Here is a 26873-nt window from a genome sequence, read left to right as displayed (position 1 = left end):
CAAATAGCTTTGATAGGCACGGAAGGAGGCTAATGGGCCTGTAGGACGAAGGTTGGGATTTGTCTTTGCCTGGTTTTGGTTTCATTTAAGAATTGAGTTGAATATGGTGGTTATGCTTTTGACTGCGCATAGAGGCAATTCAATTATTATTTTAGGCGAAATTAAATCATGGCCAGGGGCCTTTTTTGGATTCATCTTTTCTGCAATGGCTTTTAAGATTGTCCTTGTTTCAAGAATTATTGTGGAGAAAGGTGAGATGTTTGGTAAAGTGAATTGGTTTGTTGGCGGATGAGGTTGGCCCGTCTCTACGGGCTCACCCACCTGTTGGTGATCGAATTGGAAAGTCGGGTTCTATTGGTGGTTGAATGTTTGGTTGCGCTCTCCAAAGTGGAAATTTGTTGCTGGTGGGCGAAAGTTGCGCTATATAGGCACATTGAGTCTGATTCTTTTCAGTAAGTAAAGCTTTTGACAACTTCCGACAAGCTTCTTTAAACCTTTGTTTAGTGGCTGGGGAGCGGTGTGCCTGCCAGTCTCGGCGAAGTCGCCGCTTTTCTTGAAGGAGCGACTGGATCTGTGTAGTTGTACGTGTAGTTTTTTGGGGGGACGAGGCTGAAAGTTCGGGTGTAGAGTTTTTGGCAGCAGAGGACATTACATCCGTTATATGTTTAAGTGAGTCTTCAATATCAGCTTCACAGGAGATTTTAGGTTTGATTTCAAAGTACAAACTGTGGATTTTCAGATAGACAGAGTAAAACAGGCGAGTGGTCAGATGAAAGTTCCGCCAGGGTTTCAATATGTATCAGCCTGGACGGCACTCTCCTAGTTACAGCAAAATCGATAATGTCTGTTTTTTTGTTCGGATCTGCTGGCCAGTATGTAGGAGTACCTGGTGGCGTCTTTTGGGGTTAATAAGACGAGAACCCCAGTAGTGGTGTTTCGCATTATAGTCACCGGCAGCTATAAAACAGTTACCCAATGAGTTGTAAAAGCCTAAAAATTCTGTCTCTGAAATATTAAATCGTGGGGGACAATACACAGCCGATAGGGTGAATGGACCGCTGGTTGTGTTGATTCCTAGGGATGTGGCCTGTATGTGGTTGTAGGCAAACGCCTCCAGAGGGTGATGCCTAATGCGCTGTTTGATAAGGATTCCGGTCCCTCCGTGAGCTTTGCCGTCTGGGTGGTTGCTCGCATAGAAGATGTAGCCAGTGAGATAGAAATGGTTTTTATTGGTTAGGTGCGTGTCTGAGAGGAGCATGATATCGATGTCCTGGGTTTTTAAGAACTGTAGTCTGTACTGCGAAGCACCGTAAGCGTTCCAAAAGCATGTTCTTAAGGGATCCATTTAAGTTGACTTTTGTTTGATTAGAAATTCCATAAGGTTGTTCTGGTTTCGCACTAGTTCCTGGAGGGTACCTTGCATTGAAAGCATGATGTTCGTGAGTGTAGCTAAAGTAGCTTCGATGCTGTTTTGTATTTGTGGAGTGTAAGTCTGGTTTTGTTGGTTATAAGGTTGAGTTGGTCTTTGAGAGTTTTGCTCTGGAAGCGGAGTATATTTCGGTTTTGGTATAGGCGGGTGGGGTTGTAATGCTCCGGGCTGAGCGGTTCTTGTAGGCGACAATCCAGGGGATCGAAGTGCAGCCGCAAACGTAACTCCAGGAGTGGTTTGCGAAGGAATGTAAAGATTTGGCTGAGCAACCTGTTGGGCGGAGGTTGGTTTCTGGCGCCTCTGGTTGAGCCGACTCTTGATCTCTTTATAGAGAGGGCATCCCATGTAATTAGCAGTGTGGTTTCCACCACAATTGCTACATTTTCTCAGTTCTGGGTCTTCTTTGTTACCCGTGCAAGCTTCTATACAGTGCAGGTCACCACAGGCAACACAAACTGGTCGCAAAGTGCAATAACTTTTTGTGTGCCCAAACTCCTTGCAGTTTGTACACTGTACCGGGCCGTTTCGTTTATGCGGCTCCTCTATGGTTATTCTTCGATGGAGTAGGTATTGCAGTTTGTATATGGGGTGCACTGCGTTTTTCTTCAGAGTAGTCGCGTCTGGTTTGAGTTCAATCTTGAAGATTGGCTGAGGAATTTTTGTCCTGTAGGTTATGTTCATAACGTCAAAACCATTTTCTTTAAGTCCTTCAGCTATATCTGCTACCGGGACGGTTGACTCGATACCCTTTATTACAACTTGAAGTCCTTTGCTACTTTTGAGTTGGTAGGTGTAATAATTAATACGCTCACTGTCCAGGAAGTTTGTTACAGAGCGGTAGCTAGCTTCATTGGCGATCTGGAGCTTGGTTTCAGATATATTACCTCTTTTTAAAATAGTAATATAAAAGTTGTTTTGCCAAATTTTTTGCTTGAGTTTATTGATTAGATCTGAACAATTTTGATCTCTAATGTAGATAGGTGGTGGCTTTACAATTTTATTGGCTTGGGGTGGTTGACCGTCATCTTTTTCGAGCTCGTCAAGTATGGCAAATTTGTTTGCAGAAGTTGCCGTAGTGGTGTTTGAAGTTTTCGTAAGTTTAGGCAAATTTGTTTCTCTAGCTTTTTGCGGACTAAGTTTTTTTTTTATTTGTACATACCGATCGATCCCAGTCTGTACAAGCGTAGATTGTGAGAACTCTGCAGCAGAAGCTAGTATTGCTCGCGATGCCAAAATCGGCCACACGTTGGTCGATGATTAGGTTGTTGTTGTTGTAGTCGATGCGACAGTTGTTATTGAGGGCACCGTATTAGTGAGCGCACAAGCTGATGTAGTCGGTGCGTCAATAGGTGGAGGGGGGGAAGGGCATTGCGAACTCCATGACTGAGTCTAAGTAGCGGGCGGCGACATTGCACTTGTTGTTGTGTTATTTACTGTCTCCGATGAGACTATTGCTAAGTATGCATTATTTATCGAAGACGAAAACAGTTGAAGCGAAGACTGTCGACGCGCATCTTGCTGTTGTTGTTGTTGTACACGACTTTGACTCACGGGCTTGCTGTTGGCACTTTTCAATAACGTACCCGCAGGCATTGTTATTTAGTTTAATTTATTTAAATCTTCGTATTTGTTATTAGGTTTGTTAGGGAAGAAAGCCCATGTTGTTTGGGATTGCTGCCAGCGTCTTTTCGCTATTTATTGGTGTATTTTTATTTTTAAATAACTTAGTTTTCCCGTTCACTCGGCGGAGCGATCTGAAACACGTCTACCTCGGGTAGTTGATTCTGTTTGGTTCGAACGAAGCTAAATGTAGCAGATATGGCCACGAAATTCATTTCCAAGCCCAACCCTGAAGAGTGGGTAAATGAGCCACACGCTTGATGCAAAGCTGAAAAAATAGCAAGACACCTTTCGATTGAGCAACTAACGTCGGCAAAAAATATTCTTTTCAGGAAAGCGCAGCAGGATGGCTTCAAAACAGAACTTGACACCCTTCAATCAAGCCAAAACATAACAAAACCAAGCGCGTTAATCGGCTTCAACGTATACATTGATGATGAGGGCATAATGCGTACTCAAGGGCGGGCGGATTCTATAAATCAAAACAGGGACCAGATCGTACTGCCAAAGCATAATCACATCACACATCTTGTAGTAAAGGACTTCACGAAAAAAACATATGCTTCACGAGGGCACCATTAATCTCATACGAAGCATATACTTTATGCCCTCAGTTGCGAATCGTATACAAATCGGTTCGAAAATCGTGTCAAATATGCAAGAATAATTCTGCAATCCCGGAACCACCACAGATGGCGTCACTCCCTCCAGCCAGAATTCGCTAGTTTCGAAAGGCCATTTACATACACTGGAGTGGATTTTTTTGGGCCTATACTGGTAACCGTAGGCCGATATAAGGAGAAGCGCTGTGGCGTTATTTTTACATGCCTCACTCTACGTGCCGTCCATATAGAAATAGCCTATAGCCTTGACACTAGCTCATGTGTAATGTGCCTAACTAACTTTATGTCCCGCCGCGGGACACCAAAGGAAATACTTTCCGGACAATGGCACAAATTTTAGAGCAACAGAGAGATCGTCAAGGAGGAGCTAAAGAACATTGACTTCGGGAAACTTGTCATAAAATACGACCAGATCAGATGGCGCTTCAATCCACCAGCCGCTCCGCATATGGGCGGAGCCTGGGAGCGCCTAATTCGTTCCATTAAACTGGTTATAAAGTCAATTTCTCCAAACTCCAACTACAACGACGAAAGCCTAAGAAATGCTTTTTTAAGTGCAGAATACGTAGTTAACTTTTGCCCACTGACCTTTGGATCCTTAGAGGCAGAAGACGATGACGCATTGACGCCTAACCATTTACTGTTGGGATCGGCAGATGGCTACAAATCAACAGTCACAACTCAGTTAGGCCCAAGACAACGCTGGTGCCAGGCACAAGAATTAGCTGATCTATTCTGGAAAAGGTGGGTGAAGGAGTATATGCCAATTTTCACTAGGCGGTCCAAATGGTTCCCAAAACGATCCGGCCAGCAACAAAAATAGCTGTACTAGACGTTTTACCGAAATCAAAGTAAACCCATGTAGCTGTTTACGTGGGGGGAATGTAACCGCCCCAGTACAGCAATTTGAAATTTAATTATAATTTTAATACTTATTAATTTTTTCTACAAAATTATTGATGGAAAGAACGATACATTTTGACATCAGTCGATGTGCATCCAGGAAGAGAGGCAACTATCGACAACCAATTGCAGCTCGAGCCTTGAGAAGAGAAGAAGATTTTTTAAAGCTCTTTGTAACTTTGAATATATTTTGAATATTTAATAAACCATCGTTTCAACTTAAATTCTGTTAGAAGCTTCGTTTTAATGGCCGGATTTTACACCCGTGTATCAGGGTTTTAAAAAAAATTACTTTTTTGTTAGTTATGATGGTACAAAATTTTGAAAAGTACCATCCATACCATAAAATACCGCTGGAAGAAATTTTATATCCTCTGCTCTAGCGGTCCTATCGACTTCATTTCTTTTGCATTTATTTCTGTATAGCTTATTCCACCACAACAAATTCAAGGGCGAAATTTGTTTTCAAACTCAATAAGTTTTTAATTTCTTAAAAATAAAAACAATTAAGATTTAAACAATTTTTGAAGGCTCTATTTTTATTACAAGTTTCGAATTAAAAAAAAAAATTTTATTGACGAATTCATTATATACAGCCCTGTTCCAGTTTTTACTTCCGAAAGACTTACACTTCCGAAAGATTTGCACGGAATCTAAGTTTCCTCGCCAAACTTTGGCTGACGGATTCAGACCCGCATAAACATAAATTAATTCTTTTAAAATACTTTGCGATAACTTAAAATGCAAATATAATTTTTACCTTACTCTTTGATGTTTTAAAAACATTGTTTCATAACAGATTTGGTTAATAGTGACATATTAGACTCATTAAAATTATTTTTTTTTTGTATTTTATTATAAAATTTCATCCTTACGCTACAAGTTTGGAAATTATAAGTTAATGCGCTAGTCACTAAGAGTTGCAAATATTTAATTGTTACATTATACTTAAAACTAATTTTCATAAAAACTAACCTAAGTCTCCTTTTAAGGTGTGTGACTAATTTTATCTTGAATTGCGTGGCACTGCTAATATTTTTAAGATGGTTGGGGAGCTGATTCCATGATCGTATAGCAATAATTAAAAATTGTCTTTCGGATGTCAGTAATCTAGGTCTTATGCAAGTAAGATTGTTTGCTCTTCTAGAGGATGTAAATTGAAGTTCTTCGAAAAGATACAAAGGTTCTTTTTGGAAGATTATTTTTTGCTGAAAAATTAAGATTGGCATCTTTATCCATTCATTTAGCGAGATATCGAATATTTTCTGCGAAAATTCGGATACGTGATTTCTATGTGGTAGGTTGAATATATACCTGGCTATGCAATTAAATAGAACTTTAATTTTGTTCTTACTGGTAGTGTCACAGTTTGAAAAATCTTCTACTCCATAAAATAGCGCTGGAACAATGCAGGTTTTAGCTATTAGTAAACGTATATGGGTGGGCAGGCAATTTTTAGTTACGGATAATGTCCTTATTATGCCATATGCCCTACAGACTTTGAATATGATCATTCCAGGTAAGAGTTCTGTTGAATGTGAAACCTAAGTTTACAGATGTATCAACGTACTCAAGTGGCGTGTTATTTATAGTCAGTGGCAGCAAATTGTTAAAAACTATCTTTCTCTTACTTATGACAAGACATTTTGATTTTGATGGGTTGATCCCAAGTCCATTGTTGCCGGTCCACTCATTTATACGTGCAAGTTCTCTGTTACAAACATCTATACACTCATTTATTCTGTTTATCAGCATTACGTTTAGGAAGGTCATTAACATATAAGGTAAACAATAAGGGTCCAAGCACCGACCCACGATTAAAATTTTCGTATGAAGAAGAAGAAACGCTAGACAGTATAACAGATTGACGACGATTTTGTAGGTACAAATCCACAAGTTTGACAGAAGTTTTAGAAAACATATACATATTGCGTAGTTTTGCACAAAAGACATTATGGTTTCCTGTATCGAAGGCCTTACTATAGTCCAGTAAAACTAAGAGTGTAACATTGTTTTCGTCTATTTGTTCCCTTAGGTCGTCTGCAATTTTTAAAAGCTGAGGTACAGCTTCTGTTTTTCCTAAAACCAGACTGATTATTAGTAAGCATTGCACTGTCGGACATAAATTTATTAATTTGATCAGCCATGAGATTCTCAAATACCTTTGATAGGTATGGTAAAATGGAGATGGACCTGTACTCATTATTTGGGTTGGGAATCGGATTTATTTTTGCCGTTTTCCAACAGTCCGGATAAGTAGATTTTGTCAGTACAGTATTAAAGGTATAGGTTATGTAAGGTAGGATTTTTGGCAGCAGAATTTTTATAAATTTAGGGTTTATTTTGTCAGACCCAGTGGCGTCACTCTTAATTCTTAGTATACTTTGAACGACACCACACTGATTAACACACATAAAAATAAATCTAATATCACAGACAGTTTCAGGTACAAATCGTGGGTTCAGATATTTATTTTCAGCGATTTCAGGTACTGTGCAGTTTAAGAACTTTTTATTAAGTTCATTTACATTTATGTCTTGTTCAAGTCTTGGTTTAACTTTGCATATTCCCAGGTTATTTATTATTTTCCATGTCTGAGCAGTGGAAGATGCGTTGTTGAATTTATGGGAATAGAAATTTGTCATGGCGGTGTCAGTAAGTTTGGTCACTTTTTTCTTAATGAATATATGTCATTCCAATTGCACAAATTAAAGATGGAGTCCAGGTCATAGTTGATATTTCTAAAGTCCCTAAAAACTATTGGATGGTCAAGGTATTGTAGGTCAAGTGCGTAAGTCAAGAATATGAGGTCATGTTTTGAAAACGATGGGATAATAAGTTGGTCATATGTAGCTACTTTGTCTGTATCAGACACAAAAAATAAATCTAAAAGCGAGTTGCGGGTTTTGGTAAAATGCGTAGGGGACACAAAGTTAACCAACTTCATCCCCAGCGATTTCATGTCTTCTGCAAGGTGGGATTCCCTTATAATGACGTCTGAATAATTTTAATGACACGTCAGGAAGGATATTTCAAAATTCTTCATAGTCATATACACCCAATTGTTAGCTTATCAGCATATCTTTGGCATCTAATTTCTATAAATAAGTATTCAATTGCACTACTGGTTGAGGGTTTACATACAAACGTGGAACATAAATTTTTACTCGCATATATTGCAACCCCACCCCCATGACTATTACGATCAGAGCGATGCAAATTATAGCCATTACATTCAACTAAAACATTACATAAATTAGGAACAAACCAAGTTTCAGAAACACATATAACATCTACGCTCGAATTGATAAAGAGGTATCTAAATTCTTCATTTTTTCGTGTGAGGCTTTGAGCATTTATATGACATACATTAAGACCAGCTCTCTTCTTTCCGAGAACCCTTAACATCGCATGGCTATTTGATCGATTTGGATTTATGTTTATGTTATTGTTATTGCTGTCACCCATTTTTATACCCTTGCAGAGGGTATTATAATTTCAGTCAGAAGTTTGAAACGCTGTGAAGGAGACATTTCCGACCCTATAAAGTATATATTTTCTTGATCAGCATCACTAGCCGAGTCGATCTAGCCATGACCGTCTGTCCGCCCGTCTGTCCGTCCGTTTCTTCGGCTTGCCGAAGTTTGCTTCCTTTCTTGTTAAGATATTATGGTTTTTAATCCTTTTTTTTATAATTTCAGTTTTTTATTTTATTTTTGTTCAGCTTTTATCATTCTTATTAAATAAGTTAATATTTTAATTTAATTTTATTATTTTAACCTTATACAATTAATTATTACATGTTAAATTTTAACTTTAATTTATTGCTTTATCTTTTATAATTTTCGGCTTTTAGTAAGTAAGTAAACTATTTATTATTGTCAATTTAAAAAATATAATAACAATAAATAAAAAGGTAAACCAAATACATTTATGGTGCATTTTAACTGGCATAAATTTGTATACCACAAAACAAAAAAAATTATACAACATCTCAAGGGAAATAAGTATATAAGTAATATGATTAATTAGTATAAAAAGTAAACTAGGAGTCCCGGTATAAATACGCCTATTGAGTTTAAATTGTATGCTCGTGAGTTAAGAATTGATATCCTCGAAAGTTTTATTTTAGTACTTTCGAACTTATTAAATTAATATTCATCTTAAAATTCACTTACCCAGTAATTAAAAACTCATGTAACAATAGTTTCGTTTCTATGACAATTATTTTTGGGTGTATATGTATATACATAAGTATCTACAAATGCGCAATGCCTTTTTTTTAACTATTTTCTTTAACTTAAGTGCAGTGTACATGCGCACACATTATCGGGATAAAGCAATGAACACGACAAAAAACACTAAAATGTGGCCACGCGTTTTGAGTTCGAGCTATCCTGGATTCACAGCAGGGACGAAAACCAATACCTCTTTTGGTTTTGTTTAGAATCTAAACTAATACGGTTACGACATTACATTTTTCGCCTCATTCATTGACGGGTTCATTGAAGCTCAGAGACAGAGACAACCGTATGGATACTGCTTGAGAATTTTTTGGTAATAAGTTCACGGTCACTCTGCCTTTTTAACGTTAAATTCAAACTTTGTTGATTTGCTTATTATATTGTGTTTATCCCGCTAATTTTAACGTTTTACGGTTTTTAGTTGTTACCTCTAAATAGTAAACAAATTTTTGTATACATTTAAACCTCGCTTTTTCCATCTGTTTTGTCGTCAATAAATACAATTTTGCCCATTGATGAACCGGCCCCGGTAGTATTTTATCGAATGGTATTTTTTTTACCCAATTCTGTCTCTTATTTTTGCTATCATGTATCGGGTTCTGTCAATTTTCATCATTAATTGCTCATTGAAATCGTTACGTTTGTCTTGCTCGCACTTACGTAAATCCGAATAGTAAAAAAAAAAATTTGCAATAAATGAGGCCAGCAATGTAGTTTCATTAGCCCATAAAGAGTATACGCCTTATAATATTAAGTATTGAATTAAAACTTCTGGGTAGCCGAAAGCCCCAGCAGCTATGGCTGACACTCCTCCTGTAGCCTAGTTTAATACTTAAGCTTAAAGTGTACAAATAAATTAAATTTTTTTAGGCGATAAAATAAAATTATAAATACTTAACTGAACATTTTTGACACTTTGGTTGTTTGTTCGCTCGCTACTTAAACGTCGTTCCACCAAATTTATATTGCTTTATATCGTAAAGGTTTTTATTCGTATCCTTAGATATAGCCTCGCTCCCAAAGATCGGTCTGGATTGTGTCGGTAAGGTGAATCGCCTAGCAGGTAGACCTAGGTTCTGCCTCTTCGCCCAGCCACCTTTATCGCAGACTGCACTCAAGGACTACCTGAGCTCGATTTAACCACGACCTAGCACCCGTTGGATCTCAGCGTTATAGTCTCAGCCTTGTAGACTTGCAGTCGATCGGCGCGTCGACTTTGCGATCTTGATCCTGGCACTCGGCACTTGATTAACTTGCTCCTGGTCTCGCGTACACGCACTCGCTTTGATTCTCGCGTGAGCTGCGCCTGCGCCTGCGCCGCCCCTTTATAGCATGTGATGGTCCGTTAATCCTCTTCTCCAGCTCGCGTGATCGGGTCCAAGGTCCACTGCCGCACCGATAGTTCACGGTGCGTTTTTTTTGTGCAGGTCCAAAGTCCACCAATTCACCGTTCGACCTTGTTGCCCTTGCCGTGTGAGGGTCCAATGTCCGTTAGTTCACGGAGTCTCTGCTTTGCCCGGGTAATAGGTCCGCTGTTCTTCGTTTGACCTTGTTGCCCATGACTCCTCCGGCATTCTTGTCTCCTTCGCTGTTGCTATGCAGCTCTCCTGCATCGGGATTTGTGGGGTGTTATAAGAGTCCTCATAGAGATGAAATTACAAAGTATAGGCCTTATAGAGCTGCCCAAGCCCATTGCTCTTATCCTCTTTTGTTGTTGGAATGATCATTGATATATGTACATATTTATTATAGTGTTCTTTGTTCCGCTTTAATTTAATTATCTTTTATTCAGCTTTTTCGTTCGATCGCACCGGACACGCTTTTTCGAATGCCTCGCAAAACACATCGATACTTTTACAAACCAGGGATAGCACACACAGAATATATCCAGGGTTAAACACACATTAAAATATAACTTAACTATATAACTTAAAACTACTTTGGCCATGTTTATTAAGAGTAGTAGCTTACTTAGTTCTTATTACTACAGTATGTAGAAGATAGATGTTCAGCGAGTCGCAATTATATTACCACCATGTTTGTTTGATCACTATGGAAGGATTCCGCTAACTGCCTTTCACTACTTCGCTCGATATTCTCTTCCCATCATTGCGCCTCGCTCATCAGGGATTTTGCCCTCTTTCTCTATTACGCGCTTTTTCAAAAGCTTCTTTCTCTTTGTAATTTCCTTTAAAAATGCAATCTTATATTTCAAATTAATCACCGACATATACATGTGCCACAATTGCATAGGACTCCCCGTTAGCCGCGCTAACCCGATGGTATTCCGTTCTTGGACATTTAATATACATACATTTGGAAAGGCATTTAATTGAATTGTTAATTTTTTTCCCCCCATTGAAAATGTATGTATTTACTTAAGGAGACGGTCACACTAGACCGTCCTCCTTCCGGTTCCTGGGTCCTGAGACTAACGACACATTAAAAGACACACACACACAATTATTTATAATCTGCCTAACCAGGCTTATTACAAGGTGTCAGAAGTGAAAATATCAATCGCAGATTAACAAGGAACAATGGAAATGTGGAAGAGATGGCGTCAGGCAAAGACTCAGAACCAGGGGCCAAGAAGATTGCCACATTTCTATGGTTGCACACTGGTCCCAAAGTCCAAAATTTGTGCAAGAATCCAATTTTTTTTTTTAAGAGTTGGGCAAAAACAATATTTTATGGCGATAGAGTAATATTCAGGGCAATTGAAAATAATAGAGTTTCAATTGAAATTGCATCCCTGCGATCGCTGGCAGCCCTGGAAATCAGCTGATCGTTTACCGCAAACTTTGGCATTGCTTTCTCGTGAAATTAATGCAAAGTTTGAAAACAAATTGTGTAAAATCTAATATCTCGAATGCAATAATTCAAAATGGATGATAATTGTGCAGGTATGTGAAATATTATGTAATATTGCAATATTTGTTATATGTGTAATTTCTTTATTAATATGTGTTTTTGTGATGTTATGTGTTTTAGCAATTCTAACCTAACTTTTGTCGTGTTCCGTGGAATAAAGGTATATAGTATTTAATGGTATTTAAGAAAATATTGATACAGATGTTATCTTTAACATATATATTTTTTGATTACACTAATTTTTTTTGCCCGTTTTTGCCCGATTCCATGAAATATTGTTTTTTGACAGACAACATCGATTTGAGCTATGCTGAAATGGTAGAGGTTTGGCTGGCAAATGGTCGTGAAAATAAAAGTATTTATGATTTTGTGCTGCAGCATATTATTAAAACATTAAAGGAACATATAAAGAACTCAATAGACAAGAAAATAGCAAACTTTGTTGCTGCATTAAAAACACGGTTAAACAATTGTAACCGGGATGTTTCAAGACTTAAGAAGAAGCATGAAAATTGGATCGTATTACGTTTCAAAATCAAATTATTACCATCTGATTTTATGGAAGAGGCCCCCAAAAATGCTGGACGCCCACGACTAAACTATGATGCAGGAAGTTGCCGATTAAAGCAAAGATTAGCTGCCGATCTTTCATCTAAAAATAATAACGACGTTAATCTTCTTGCTCATGCAGCAAACTTGGCTGCAAAGAGGTTATTCACCTGTTAACACAACCAAATGTCAATTTCTTAAATAATAATATTAATACAGATGACGCACATGATGATGGAGATGACTTGGACACAACTGAATTTACTAATGACTATTCTTTTGATTTAGATGTAGAAAATGATTAATTTAATAAATATATGTGATAAAAAAAAATAAATAAAATTAGCCGAAAACTTTCCTCATTTTCTATTTTAGTTATTTTTTCATTTAAAATATTTATTTTCTGATAAGAAACTAAAATCTAAGCCATGTAAAACTGAAAGCAATATCAATTGACAAACGGACGTATGAGTAATTTTGTTGTTTATAAGGGGAGGTAAGGAAGGCGTGGCCCGATCGTAAACAATTTTTGCACAGGCTTTTTATATCCAACAACCACTAACTGTACCAAGTTTCAAGCGTATATCTCCATTTTTCTAATTACTGCACAAATTTTGGACTTTGGGACCAGTGTGGGTTGGCTGGATCAAAAGTCACTGAAATATATAGCATATTGTTTCCCACCGATGTAACCCCACGTGGCATGGTGGGCACCATGGTAAAATCTTCCGGCCCGTCTTCCTCTGTCGCGGTTGTTAACCGTACACTGGAGAACGTACTAAGGGGAATTTATGACTACAGCATCCTGTTTCGAAACATAACAATGGAATCCTACAAGTTCAACAACATCGTTCAAACTGAGGGACAGCCTTTCATAGAGTTTGAAACGCCACTTCTTAAGCAGGTACAGTTATGTGACTACAAATGTGACTGTGGCCAAACATACGAAGAGCGTATGCTGTTAGATCGCTTCATAATTGGCATACACGACAAAAGGCCGCAGCTTAAACTCCTAGACTCAAAAAACAAGCAACTCGAGGAGATCATCACTGAGTGCAAAGCCTTTAAAGCAGCCTCCAAAAACAATGAATTTCTACGAAATCCTCAACATGAAAAGTCCGTTGATGACAACTGCATCGTTTCTGCAATAATTGCGGAGCAATTTTCAACCCGATCCATTTGTCCGAGTGCCGTGCGAAGGATATGACATACTACTATTGCGAAAAAATTGGACATTTTTTTAAGTACTGCAAGCAGAACAGACGAGTGGATAACAACAACTACAACAGCAGCAATAAACGGGTGGATAACAACAACAACATCAGAAACAAACGAGTGGATAGCAACAACTACAAAAGCATGCAGATTGATGTGGACCGCAAAAAAACAATCGGAACATTTATTAATTGGACAGAATCTGGTAAAATCAGGGAAAAGCAATTTAAATCAGATGTTTACATTAATGAAATTAATCTTAGAATATCAGATGCTTACATTAATGAAATTTATCTTAGAATAGGCGAGTGCGGGCGAAACAGAGTAAGATGGACGAAAACATTCAATATAAATGAAAAATATAACGTTTAAAGTGGACACACGCGCTGATGCTAACTGCATCCCAATTCATTTAGTTAAAGAATTAAAACTTGAAGGTAATGTTAAAGCTACCAATTTTAGAAAAGTTGAAGAAAACGGTTGTGATCTAAATTCAGAACAGTAAAATGTATTGAATTCTTAGTTGTTAATGCGAAATGTGAACCACTAGTAGGTCTGAAGACCTCTGTACAATTAAGTCTCATTAAAATTTTAAATATTAATTCAATATGTAGAATACCTCAAACCAGGGATGAATTTGTGGAAAAATGTAATCAGTTATTTAAGGGACTTGGCTGCCAAAGAAACAGTTTTTAATTGGATCTGTCCCATGGATTCTGGCAAATGGTCCTGGATGAAGCTAGTTCAGATCTAACAACTTTCATGACTCCACTTGGGATATTCAAATTTAATCCGGTTCCGTTTGGAATCAAAAGCGCTCCTGAAATGTTTCAGCAGAATATGGTTCAAATTTTTGGAGACATACCAAATGTAATAGTTTACTTTGATGACTTAGGAATATAAGGAAAAAATTTTGAAGAGCATGATGAAACGTTATTAAACGTTATTATTAGTACTTCGCCGGTCTCAATAATAACGGAATACGTTTTAACCCGGACAGAGTTCAATATAGGAAAAACATGTTGAATTTATGGGTCATACACGCACTCTTGGATTTTTTAAGTATTTAGCTAAATTTATCCAACACTTATGTGTTAGAACTGCAAATCTGAGAAATCTGACTAGTAATGATACTTCGTTTGATTGGACTGCACAACATCAGAACGAACTCAATGACTTGCTTAAAACAATAACAAGTGCACCAATTTAAGCCATTTATGACAGCTCTAAGCTGTACAAAACGGACATCCAATCAGCTTTGCGTCACGTACGCTAACAAAAAGTGAACAAAAATGTGCTCAAATTTAAAAAGAGCTTCTAGAAATCGTTTTTGCGTGTGAAAGGTTCACTATTATGTCTATGGTAGAGAATTTTTAGTAGAAAGTGATCACAAGCCCCTGGAAGTCTTATTAGGCCGTGACATTGACTCAGTAACAATGCGTTTATAGCAAATGCTGCTATATCTTTTAAAATACTAAAAAATGTCCGTAAACCTGGAAGAGACATGTTAGTAGCAGACTGTTTATCCCGGATGAATCAGACATCCCAGAACTGGACAATGTTATTCATTAAATCATTGTTAAGCCATGCAGCCTGTTTCTCGGAAGAAAATATGAATGCTATCTTGGGGTTTTGTAGAAAGATGAAAACTAATGAAAAACAGCTGAATTTAAAATGGGTGGCCATCATTCCCTAAATTAAACCAATTTGGTCAAAATTTCTATAAATTCAAATCAGAATTACACTTCGAAAACGGTCTTCTTTTCGCTTTGGTAGGCTGGTAGTCCCGTCCAGGTTACAGAAATCAATCTCTTACCAAGTTCTTGAGTCCCATTTAGGTGTTGAGAAAACATTAGCTCGAGCACGAAAACTTTACGCTTGGCCAAACATGAGTATACAAATTAAGGAATTGGTGCACTTTTGCGAAGAATGTGAAAAGTTCAGGAGAAACAATCAAAAGGAACTTGAATATGAAATATAATGAAAATGCTAGTGAATGGGAATATAGAATCATAAAACAAAAAGTAAATGAAAGATCATATCATTTGAGATCATTTCAATAAGTTTTTAGAAGAAACAGAAGACTCATTAATATGGCCAAAATCGACAATAATTTAAGTGAAAATTAAACTGTTAATTTAAATGAAAATGAAACTGTTAATTTAAAAGAAAACGAAACAGAAGAAACTGAATAAAGCAACGAAGAGACTATAGATATAAGCGAAGAACCAGTACTCGAAAATTTTGATTTAAGTCAAACTGACAAAGCAAGCACAGAAGAAAACATGGATCCTTTTAGCGATAGCTACTTTGTAAATTTAAGTAATGGACTGTGAAACCCCTGGAAGTTTCAGTTCAGAAGAAGAGGTAGAACCAGCAGTATCACGGAGAACTATTAGAACCACCAAAAGATATGGTTGGGAACAAAGTTGGTTAACTTAATTAACTTACTTCAAAAAAAAGAAAGCGTGTAATAAGAGTGAGAAGATAGTATTCTCTTAATTAGGTATTAAGTGTCAATACTGATACTATCGAATGTATGTATTTCCTTAAGGAGGCTGTCACACTAGACCGCCCTCCTTCCGGTTCCTGGGTCCTGAGAATAAATACACATTAAAAGACACGTCATGCACAATCATTTATAATCTGCCTAACCAGGCTTATTACAAATGTTATAATATTTTTTTTCAGTGAAATTAAAAAAAACTCTCGCACCATTATAATTGTGTTTTATTGCATCGACGAGAAGCATTTTGACGAGAAAACTACACAGTGGCGCAATTTGGCTTTGTCCGATTTTGGTAACTGATACAAGATGCATCGACGAACATAGGATTGTAAAAGGGCTTTGTTTTCGTTTCTCACTCTCCCTTTCCATCAATACATCGTGAATCGTTCGTGCCCTGTAATTTCTCCCAGTTGCACATGATTCATTACCCAAATACCAGGTTTTAAAGAATTTCGATTACTACCCTTGTAAGCCTTGCACATTGAGTAAGTGGGGAGACTAAAGATTCCATACAGGAAAAAAGAAAAAAGTAATAATATGAGTAGTTGTACTCGAATTCTGAGATTTAAATCAAAATCAAAGGTAGTTCATTTTACTGTGAGTGCGTTTGAATGAGTTCATATGAGAGATTACGTAAATATCTTTGATTACACTTCTACCATAAAGGATACTAAATAAATGTTACAAAAAACTGGGAGAGGGTTGCCCGGTTCTTACGACAATTGTGGCAAATGAATTTAAGTATGCAAGGGACGTGCCAGTATAACTTTTCAATGTCAATTGAAGACTTACCAACAACTTTGACAAATCCATATTGGGTCTTGGCTGTAACCGTATTGATTTGGCACATGTAGCGACCCCTGTCCTCCTCCTGAACATTGTTTATATGCAGAAACCAGGTGCGGTGCTTGTCGTGCTTGTCATGGGTTACACTTATTCTCGGATTACGTGTTATTACATGGTTGTGTACGGTGAGAATCGCCGACTGCTCAAAGTGCATCCACGCGACCTGGAAAAAAAATTTTAATATTCAACGCATGTTAAATACAGGTATTGATAGATGCTAGCCAACAGCCGATCGTTGCATCTTCACAGGGCACACGCAAGCTATTACCGTTCAAAATATTTTTGTAAAGATAATCGCGTAACCCTTTCCAGCTTATGCAACACGAGTAGTTTTATTCCTTAGGTGCACAAATAATGATGGAAAACAACAAACGCTTTGGCTAAGACTAAGACACCCAGGCCCAGGCAATAAAATTGAGAATATATTGTGACGATGCCATTTCCATGACAAATCCTTGAGAAGTGTCAGGGTATCTATAGGTAATGGCGCGCAGTGCTCACTCGTGAGGTCCAAAAGGGGCTAAAATAATACTAATAGTTCCACTACCCAACCCTGAAAGGTCGCCTCGGCAGCCAAGAAGGATTGTATGGATTCAATGTTTGCATCCGGATAGACGTGTTTCGGTAACAAAGCATTCAACATTGTTGTGGAATTAGGCATATTAGAAGTCACGCTTCAAAATGCAAGTTTAAGAAGGGAGAAAAAAAACGAAGAACTAATGTTGTCTAGTGTATCAGGCAACCGCTAAGATAGAAGCTTGGAAAATCAATAAAAATGTAAGAGACTAGCACAACCGAAAACTTCTTTTACTTCTTTCTTTTAGCTTTTTTTCAACAGAAATCCGAAGTTGTTAAATTGAGTTTTTGAATTCTTAAAATGAGGACGTACTCTTTTTATACCCTTGCAGAGGGTATTATATAGGCCTTTTACAGTTTTCACTCGGAAGTAAATTCGTTAACATTGGTGGATTTCCCTTTAACATAATCAAAGTTCCCTTGCTTGACAGAAAATATACTAAGGAAATTACTGTTTGGGGAAACTAAAACAGCTGACTACCGCTACTGCACCTAACAAAAGCCTATGATTTGCCTAAGTTTTCCAGGAAAATCTCTGATCAACATTTGGACCGCTGCTGTTCCTAATCCTTGTGCCTTATTGGTGCATTTAAAGTCTAAAATCAGTAAAAGATTAACAAATTCTAATAATTTTAGAGGCAGTGCTGGAAACTGACCAACAAAAGTGTTGAATAACTCGTGTGGAAATCAGCGTGTTGCTCAAAATAGTTCAAAGATTGTTGGTTTGATTTTAACAATGTTTTTGCAACTTTTGGCAAATAAGGAGTATAAATCTGAGATGCAATAGTTATATTTTTCAGTTGCCAGATCTGTCACCTTCCACAAACCCCCGGGCAATGACCACGTTCTCCTTCATAAACTTCATAAGTATGACGTCTTGTTTGTTGTACTTATGTTTCCTCCTAATAAAATTAATTTTAAATAGATAAAATATTTGTTTTTTCTTACTTACATTTTGTATTTTGAAATTTTGTGCGTGAATCAGTTGCTTGGCACCAGTGTTGCAAACTTTTCGAAAGTAGTGTTCGGAACCAAAGTTGCCAAAGACGATGAAAAAGGTCCTAACACAAAATGCTTTGCACAATACGTACATTAAATTAAGGGGTAATAAGAAGGAAAGCACTTTTAAACTAAACTTAGATAATTTACACTGCTAACCATATAAAAACAAACCGAAATGCGCTTGCTAAAATTAAGAAAATAATTATTTTTTTTCGTACAATGACAACCCTTTCTTTGTTTTAATCAAATTCTTTCGGAAATTAGAACAGGAGCGGCTGATTTGCAAAACTTCAGTAGGTTAACACTGAAGCGATTCTGAGGTGCCATCACAAAACCATTTTTAAAAAGTCAATAATGTTACTATTTTCCTAATCTGTTATGCAACAATGTTCTTAAAACATCAAGGAATAAGGTTGACATTTCATTTGCACTTTAATTTATCGCAAAGTATTTTAAATGAATAAATTCCTGTTCTTGCGGATCTGAATCCGCCAGCCAAATGCTTGGCGAAAAGTTTCCGTGAGTTTTTTGCGGGAGTTAACAGAGAAATAACAGAGGAAACTTAGATTCCGTGCAAATCTTTCGGAAGTGAAAATTGGAACAGGTCTGGGAAATTCGAATCCGTGTGAATCTTTTGGAAGTGAAAACTGGAACAGCGCTGATAATTTCAGCTAAAAGTTCGTAACGCAGTGTTCCTTACAATCCCGACCCTGGCACATAAGTCGGAACTAGCCGTATCGGACGACTATAGCATATAGCTCCCATAAGAACAATAAAAAAAAAAAAAAATAATAATTTTGCTGTTTTTTCATTTTTTTTAATTCTTCGAGATAAAGTCATGAATTATTATTTCAGAACTACGGTTTAAATTTAGCTTAAATCGGACGACTTGTATAATATATCTCTCTCAAAAATGTTGACTTTTCTATTTTTGACTTTTTTTATTTCTTTTGCATATAGTATCGGTTTAATAGTTCAGAAATTTATAATTTTAATTGTATTCAAATCGGAAAAGTATATCACATAGCTGCCATAGGAACGATCACATAATTTAGCTGAAAATCATGATAGCTTTAATGTTTTTAAACACATACTCATATAAATCGAAATTACGATATTTTAAAGAATATTTCATTTTAGCAATATTGTGCTTCCTTTCTTGTTGGGTACAGATTTTGGCTAAGAACTTAAATTGTGAGTAATATTACCCATTAAAAGAAAAAATACTTAAATGGATCCTAAGCATCTCAAACGCTCACACTCGGCAACAGTTTTTGATGGTCAATTACAACAACCTGGCGATCAACAAGCGGAACTTTGCTATTATCATCGTACCCTTATCTGGCCTTTTATCATAGCTGACACCAAAGTAGCTATAATTGGTGCAGACTTTCTGTCCCATTTTCATCTCCTCGTCGACGCAAAGGGCCAAAAACTCATCGATGCGAACACCAATCTATCGACACCAGCTTGTCTTTTCAACGCTGTACTTCACTCTGATTCTACCATTCAAGATGCACACAGATTCCAAAGTCTGTTGCAGGAATTTGTGGACGTTACTGTTCCAGCACAACCATCACGATATTCAACACTACATTGAGACTACAGGAAGCCCAATCACCGATCGCCCGCGCCGTCTATCTGGTGAGAAACTTTTAACCGCAATGACAAAAATAAACTTCTTGCTTAAACTGGGTATTTGTCGTCCTTTTAAAAGCCAGTGGTTAAGCCCGCTACATATGGTGAGCAAAAAAGATGGAAGTTGGCGATCTTGTGGAAATTATCGTAAGCTCAACGCGATAACAGTACCTGTCCGTTATCCAACTAAACGGGAAAAAGATATTTTCTACTCTCGACCTAGTAAAAGCGAGTTATCAGATTCCAATCGCTGAGTGTGACATCCTTTGGGCTTATTGAATTCCTCTACATGCCGTTCGGTCTTAAAAATGCTACAGAGACTTTCCAAAGGTTTATAGATAACATTTTCCGTGGCATCGATTTCGTTTATTACCGCTTACGATTCTTGTAAACAATGCTTCATGGATGCGATACTACTGGATCATCCCTTTCTGATGCTTCTGAGGTCAATGTACCAATGGTTTTTGGCAGCCTCTTGGTTTTTTCTCAAAAAAATTAATCGACACTGAGAAAAATTACAGCACATACGATAGAGAATTGCTCTACATTTATGAAGCCATAAAGTATTTTAAGCACTACCTAAAGGGTCGAATATTTTGCATTAAAACAGACCACAAGCCTCTCGTGTATGCATCTTTCTTGTCAGTGTGCCAAGATAAGCAGGCATTATCATCTGATTCCAGAAAAGATTACAGTTGCCAGCGACAGATTGAACCACGTTCATCTCATCAAATCTTTCTGTACTGTCTTACCATGATAGACAGATTCACTCGCTGGCCGGAGGCTGTCCCTCTTACGAACATACCGGCTGTTACAGTGGCTAAAGCTTTTTGGTCACAATGGGTTGCTCGTTTTGGAACACCTAAAACAATAACAGCTGACCAAGGCACTCAGTTCCAATCATCGTCGAAAGATGGCACAGATCATTTAAGGCTGCGACGATGTGCCATTTAAGCATCCCTTGGCCGGAACTTCTACCCGTCATTCTGATTGGATTTCGTACCTGTTTAAAAGAGGACCTTACATCATCGGCAGCGGAGATGCTCTATGAAACAACAATACGCATTCCGAATGAATTTTTGACAATATTTGAATTTTTTCCATATTTAATATATTTTTAATGGAGTATTGGATTGAGGTGACGTTGGACACGTATTTACTATTTACTATTTTAAAAGCGATACGTTTTGATTTCTATATCATTTATTAAGATTCTTGCTGACTTCGAAAATTGAAATTATATAAAATAATAGTCTCCTTGCGGACGCTTTCCGGTGCTCATCGTCACAAAGTGCAGTACGACGTTCACGAACTACATTTGAATACAACGTCGTGTTTTGGAAGATATGTTCAGTGCTGCATTCAACTACGACCCATTTAACGACTATAATGTGCATGGATATATTGAAATGATAGGTGTTATATGCCCACATTGTGTTAGAAATCGGTATTGCACATACTTAGTATATTCTTTTAGCACCGTAAAACTAAAAACGTTGGCTATCCAAATGTTTTGGACTAGAACTTAAATTTTTGAGACTTACAAATTATTGTATGTGCTTATATTAAATAAAAGGAAACTGAAAAATAAATAGTTCAAATGGTTGATAAGTATACATTTTGATTTTGTATTGAATCGCTGTGACAATTTTCTTATGATTGGTATTTCTGTATGCTTTTAAATAAAAGCGTTATAGGAATTTTATGAAGCGAATGGAAAACATTGTACTAATGCATCCTCATAAACAGAATATACTTTATCAATTCATAATACTATTTAATTGTATATTTCCGAACTGCGAAACGAAGCGCGCGGTGTTAGCTTGTCGGTTATATATTTAAAAAAAAACAATTTCGAGTTTTATTTTCAATCGAAAAAATAAAAGTCAAAGAACAAGTTTTTTTTTATCAAAAAATTAAACTAACAGGTTAAGACTGTTTTTCATGTGCAGCTCAATAAAAGTAGTAGCAGGCAAAATTCTAAAGCTTCAGGTACAAGTTTTTAATTTGAAAACAATCACATTCTTTGTGTGCAAGTTATCCAACCCGTAAAACCAGGCCACTTATGATTACTCAGCTAAGTTAAACAAATCAAATTGAAAGTAAAAGCTACCGTTCGTAACTTAGTTGGTTGCTCCTATGCGTTGCAAGCCCCAAACTATTGTGTTCCGAGTTCCCACCAAATTAAGCTTTTGTTCAGCTTTAATCTAAACAAAAATTTGAGTTCTAAAAGTTAAAATAAAACTTCTGGCTTCATTGGATCAGATTGAAAAATTAAGAAATTAGTCTTTTTTCGATCGGTCTACAATAAATTAAAGCTCATAAGAAAAGTGTCTTATAATAAAAGTGAATATAAATCACCAAAATAATAAAAAATAAAAATTATATATTAAAAGGTCTATATATCATCGATTAATCAAAAATATGATTTGCATGTACAAAGTGTTCGTCGTTTTATTTTTGACTGAGACTTTTTTCAGTAAAATAGGAATAAACTTGAGGAATTTAATATTTTAAATATTTTAAGCGCAAATCATACACATATAAATTATCAAATATTTCTAAATATTCATATTATTATTTAAAATATTTTGATTTTTACATGCAAATGTTACATATATCAGTTTGAGGTATATAAAATTGAAGTCCATCAACAAAGCTATTCGTCCTCTCCTCTCTTCTCCTTTTGTACGTAGAAAAAAAAGTAGTAATACATTTAAATAAAGTTATTATTTTGTCAATTTTGTATTGATTAAGATCGGTATTGACGACGCTACTGGTTGGACTCCATTGGAAGACGAAGTTACTTACAATACACATTTGGCAAGAAATCTAATTTTTCTTGAATTTCTTTTTCTATACAGCTAGGAAGCTGAAATTAAGCAGATTATTTTTTTTAACCTTTTCAACCATCTAAAAATTTAAAAAAAATCGACCAAATTCGGAAAATATTTGTATCTATTGCTTATTTTATCTATGAATAAAAAGGAGGAATCGGATTCAATTCATTTTAACACACATTTATAACGCACAGTATAAAAAATAAAAAATCAAAACAAATGTAAGCAAAAGAAACCACTATTAAATATTAAGTATGTAAAGATTTATAAAATAAACCTGCAAAATAATATATTTATACGCAGAATTATTCTTCATGTTGTCTTGTTGTTACTGTTAACATAATGAGTTATAGTTTATCTTTTAATGGGGTTATGACACTACATTGTTGACCTCATTCATTCCTCATTTATTTTTTTAAGTATGCGATTTTACGTTAGTGCGAGCTAGACAACCGTATGACGATTCCAATGAGCAATGAATTTAGAAAATTGACAGAACCCGATACCCGATAGTAAAATACTATACGGAATTAGGTAACAACAATAAAATTCTATAAAATACCACCGGGGCCGATACATCAATGAGCAAAATTGTATTTTAAAAGTATTTAATAAGTAAAATTTTGCTCATTCATTGGAGTTGACGACAAAACGGAATAAAAAAGCGAGACCTAAATGTATACGAAATATTTCTTACCATTTAAAGGTAACAACTGAAAACTTTAAAACGTTTAAATTTGTATTTCCATAAAAAGGCAGTGTGACCGTGAACTTATTACAAAAAAAAATCTCAAGCAGTATCCATATAGTTTTCTCTGTCTTTGAGCTTCGGTGAATCCGTCAATGAATGAGGCGAACAATGTAATGTCATACCCGTATAATAGCCTGATTCCGTTGCCGCGTTTAAATGTTTTTAAATGTGCCTGATTCCATTGGCGCATTAGAATTTAGCTAATGCCCCTCCGACATGTGAGTGGCCCGAACAGCTGATCTGGGTTTGTTTACTTTTGACTTTTGGCAAATCCAAAAGAAATTAATTAAAAATAATGAATATGAGTGAGTTTACGCAACTCTTTAATGCTCAGCAGGACATCCTAATGCGACCGAGGCATTTGCCAACTTGGACGACAAGGAAGAGAAGCTAATTGCGTTGTTTGACGGGTTTGCAATGGAGACCACTATAGTTTCTAAAAAGGGAAAGGATCCTCGTATATGCGAGCAGAATTTGCAGCGTGCGCTCTAGTTTTCAGTCATTTTTAAAACAAAATAGATTTTATATTCAAAAGACATCAAAAATTGCGCCAACATTACATATAGAAAACAGTTGTTTTAGGTGGCACCAACAAAATATCGTTAAACATCGGTATTTTCCGGTATTTTTTCTAAAAACGTTCGGGGCGAATAGTTTTTAATCGCATTTAATTATCGCATTTGTTTTAAAAGCGGAATTTAGCCTTATGGGATTTTCTGTGTAAATAAATAAGTGAAAAAGAAGAACTAGGACTATTTCTTTTTCATTAAGTGGCAGGTGTAATAACGTAAATGAAATGTCTGTAATTCGATGTGATTGAATTGCACCGGCAACAGTGGAACTCACCAACAGAATTCCTAATGCCGTACTCTCATTGGCATGCTGAAGAAATCTCCAATGCTTACAAATTTTATTAGGCTTTCTAACGGTCTTCTTAACCATTTGCAAAAACTTTTTAAAGTTTTTTTCAGTAAAATCGGATGCATGCCCTTGTTCTCGATCACAGTCTGTCAAATGCTGCACATTATGTTCATAATAGGTCGAAGATTCTGGGGGATAGACTGTATACCGATTTACAATATATTTAAACATATCATCTGATGTATTTAAATACAATGCATAGTCTTTTTCCTAAAAAAGCACAAGATAAAGTATAAAATGACTGTAACAGCTCTGAAACAAAATTCTTAAGAATGACCATGCCTGTATAAACAGCAATCTGCCGAATTTCTGTTATCTTGGAAATTCATCAAGAGATCTTGGCTTTCGGCAAAACTCAATTGGCAGAAATGTTTTTAAAACTTAGAGATTTTCCGAAATTGCAGGCAACTGACATGTTTGTATAATAAGTAAGCATTGAACTAGTTTTATTCATTTACATTTTGGCCGTATCGAGTTCTGTAGCTTAACTGATATTTACTTGACATAACAATAGTTTTAAAGGTAAATAATATTGTATTTAACCGATTTTTAAGAAACCAGCAACGATTGTCAAATTATATATTTATACGCAGAACTTTTTAGCATGTCGTCTTGTTTATCTATTAAGGAGTGAAAAAGTGGAACTAGGACTATTTCATTTTCATTAAGTAGCAGGTGTAAATACTTAAATGAAATGTCTGCAATTTGATGTGATTGAATTGCTCCGTCAATAGTGGAACTCACCAACATAATTCCTATTGCCGTACTCGCATTGGCAAGCTAAAGAAATCTCCAAATCTCCCAGCCAGCCTCGTTATTTTCCTTTCTTGTTTAAAATGATTTAAAGTGGATTTTGAGTTATCTGAGTGGTAGGACAAGAGTCCTCTTTAAAAGCTCTGTCTCTAGAGTGATCCAAGTTACTTCAAGCGTCCCACAAGGGAGCCACTTGGCCCACTTCTTTTTACCTTACTTCCCTCTAGTTTTGACAAAGTCGCGTGTCCTTATATACGCAGATAACGTTAAGCTATGCCTGCAACGATATTTCCCTCTGTTCAGATTAACAAACGGACCTTAACGCTTTACAAACATGGTGTTCTGTAAATCTATTGAATGACATTTTGTTGGGTCAACCCACAAAATGCCACGTATACGTAAAATAGAGTTAAACATATTAATGACCATGGCGTCCTTTTGGACATAAAATTTAAGTTTTCTGACCATTTTACTTCCATGGTAAATAAGGCCAGATTTTGATTGATTGATGATCCCTATGTCACAAAGACTTTGTTTATTTCATTAGTTGGTCCGATCCTGGAGTGTACATATAGACCGGATAAAGTCTGTACAAAAGAACTTTTTACTATTCCCTTAATGAGGCCTTCCTTGGGATGCAAACCTGATCTTACCATCTTACCCTAGTCGACATCTTTTAATTAATCTACCAAATTTAGCTAATAGTAGAACAATGCTTTGTATTACTTTTATTCGTTAACTTATTCACGGAGAAGTAGAGACTCCCGAGTGACTGGGTCGCCTTCATTTCTCTGTGCCTAATAGAATTACCAGGAACTATATTCCTCTGATTTTAAACCATTGTCGATCAAACTCTGATATGCATGAACCTTTTAGAGTACTATGTAATGATAATAATAAACACTATCACATAATTTCTACTACCGACTCCTTACCGATTTCGAAAGCACTAATTTTAACTTACTTAGCACGAAATTAGTACGTAGTGTTTTGAAATAGTCCGTCCGTTCCTTTATGGTCCCTTTTCTTTCACCTATCGCGATCTTGTTTTGAACGCCCCCGCGCGTAACAAGCATTGCTTGGTGTCGTACTGACCATAGTTTGTAATGACCATAGTCCATCAAGAGAATTCATCTTCGTGTACAAGTATTTCTTCATCATGACACTGCTTTCTGGGGTTATTTAGTTCTGGATCTGGAAGCTCAAGAAGATCAATAACTTTTTTGGAAGTGTTTTTTAGAGATTTTTTCCTTTTCCTTCAAGCAAATCGTTGGAGGAAATGGATCGGAAGCATCCAGTGCCTGAAGAAATACATTTTAATATAATGATTTGAATTTTCCGGAGTCAATAAGAGGAAATTGCGATTAAAATTATATACTAATTGTAGATGAGTTAATAGTCCAATTTCAAAATAGCCGAAAATATTTTACTATTTGAGAATACTCGTCTAGCGGTATTTCCGTCATTGCTATTTCCGCTTCAATTTGTTTTGGTGTATCTACATTAAGACCTAGCACAGCCCACAACTTCTCTTGAATACTTTTTTTACGCAAAGATACCTTAGGCTTTTCAGATCCCTT

At 36.4% G+C, this 26873-nt stretch overlaps 1 protein-coding gene across 2 annotated transcripts in view; it reads right to left on the bottom strand.

Moving 5' to 3' along the window:
* LOC128253197 (neurotrimin-like) overlaps nt 1-26873 on the bottom strand; it is a 192453-nt gene that overhangs the window by 73035 nt on the left and 92545 nt on the right. For both annotated transcript variants that reach the window (XM_052981423.1, XM_052981421.1), the window contains exon 4: nt 16759-16975. In XM_052981423.1, the coding sequence (XP_052837383.1) occupies nt 16759-16975 (217 nt within the window). The remainder of the gene's footprint in view (nt 1-16758; nt 16976-26873) is intronic.

Source organism: Drosophila gunungcola (assembly GCF_025200985.1).
Source record: "Drosophila gunungcola strain Sukarami chromosome 2L unlocalized genomic scaffold, Dgunungcola_SK_2 000007F, whole genome shotgun sequence".
In the NCBI taxonomy this organism is placed as follows: domain Eukaryota; kingdom Metazoa; phylum Arthropoda; class Insecta; order Diptera; family Drosophilidae; genus Drosophila; species Drosophila gunungcola.
The sequence above is the reverse complement of the archived record's forward strand: the minus strand, read 5'-3'. Positions and strand labels throughout refer to the sequence as shown.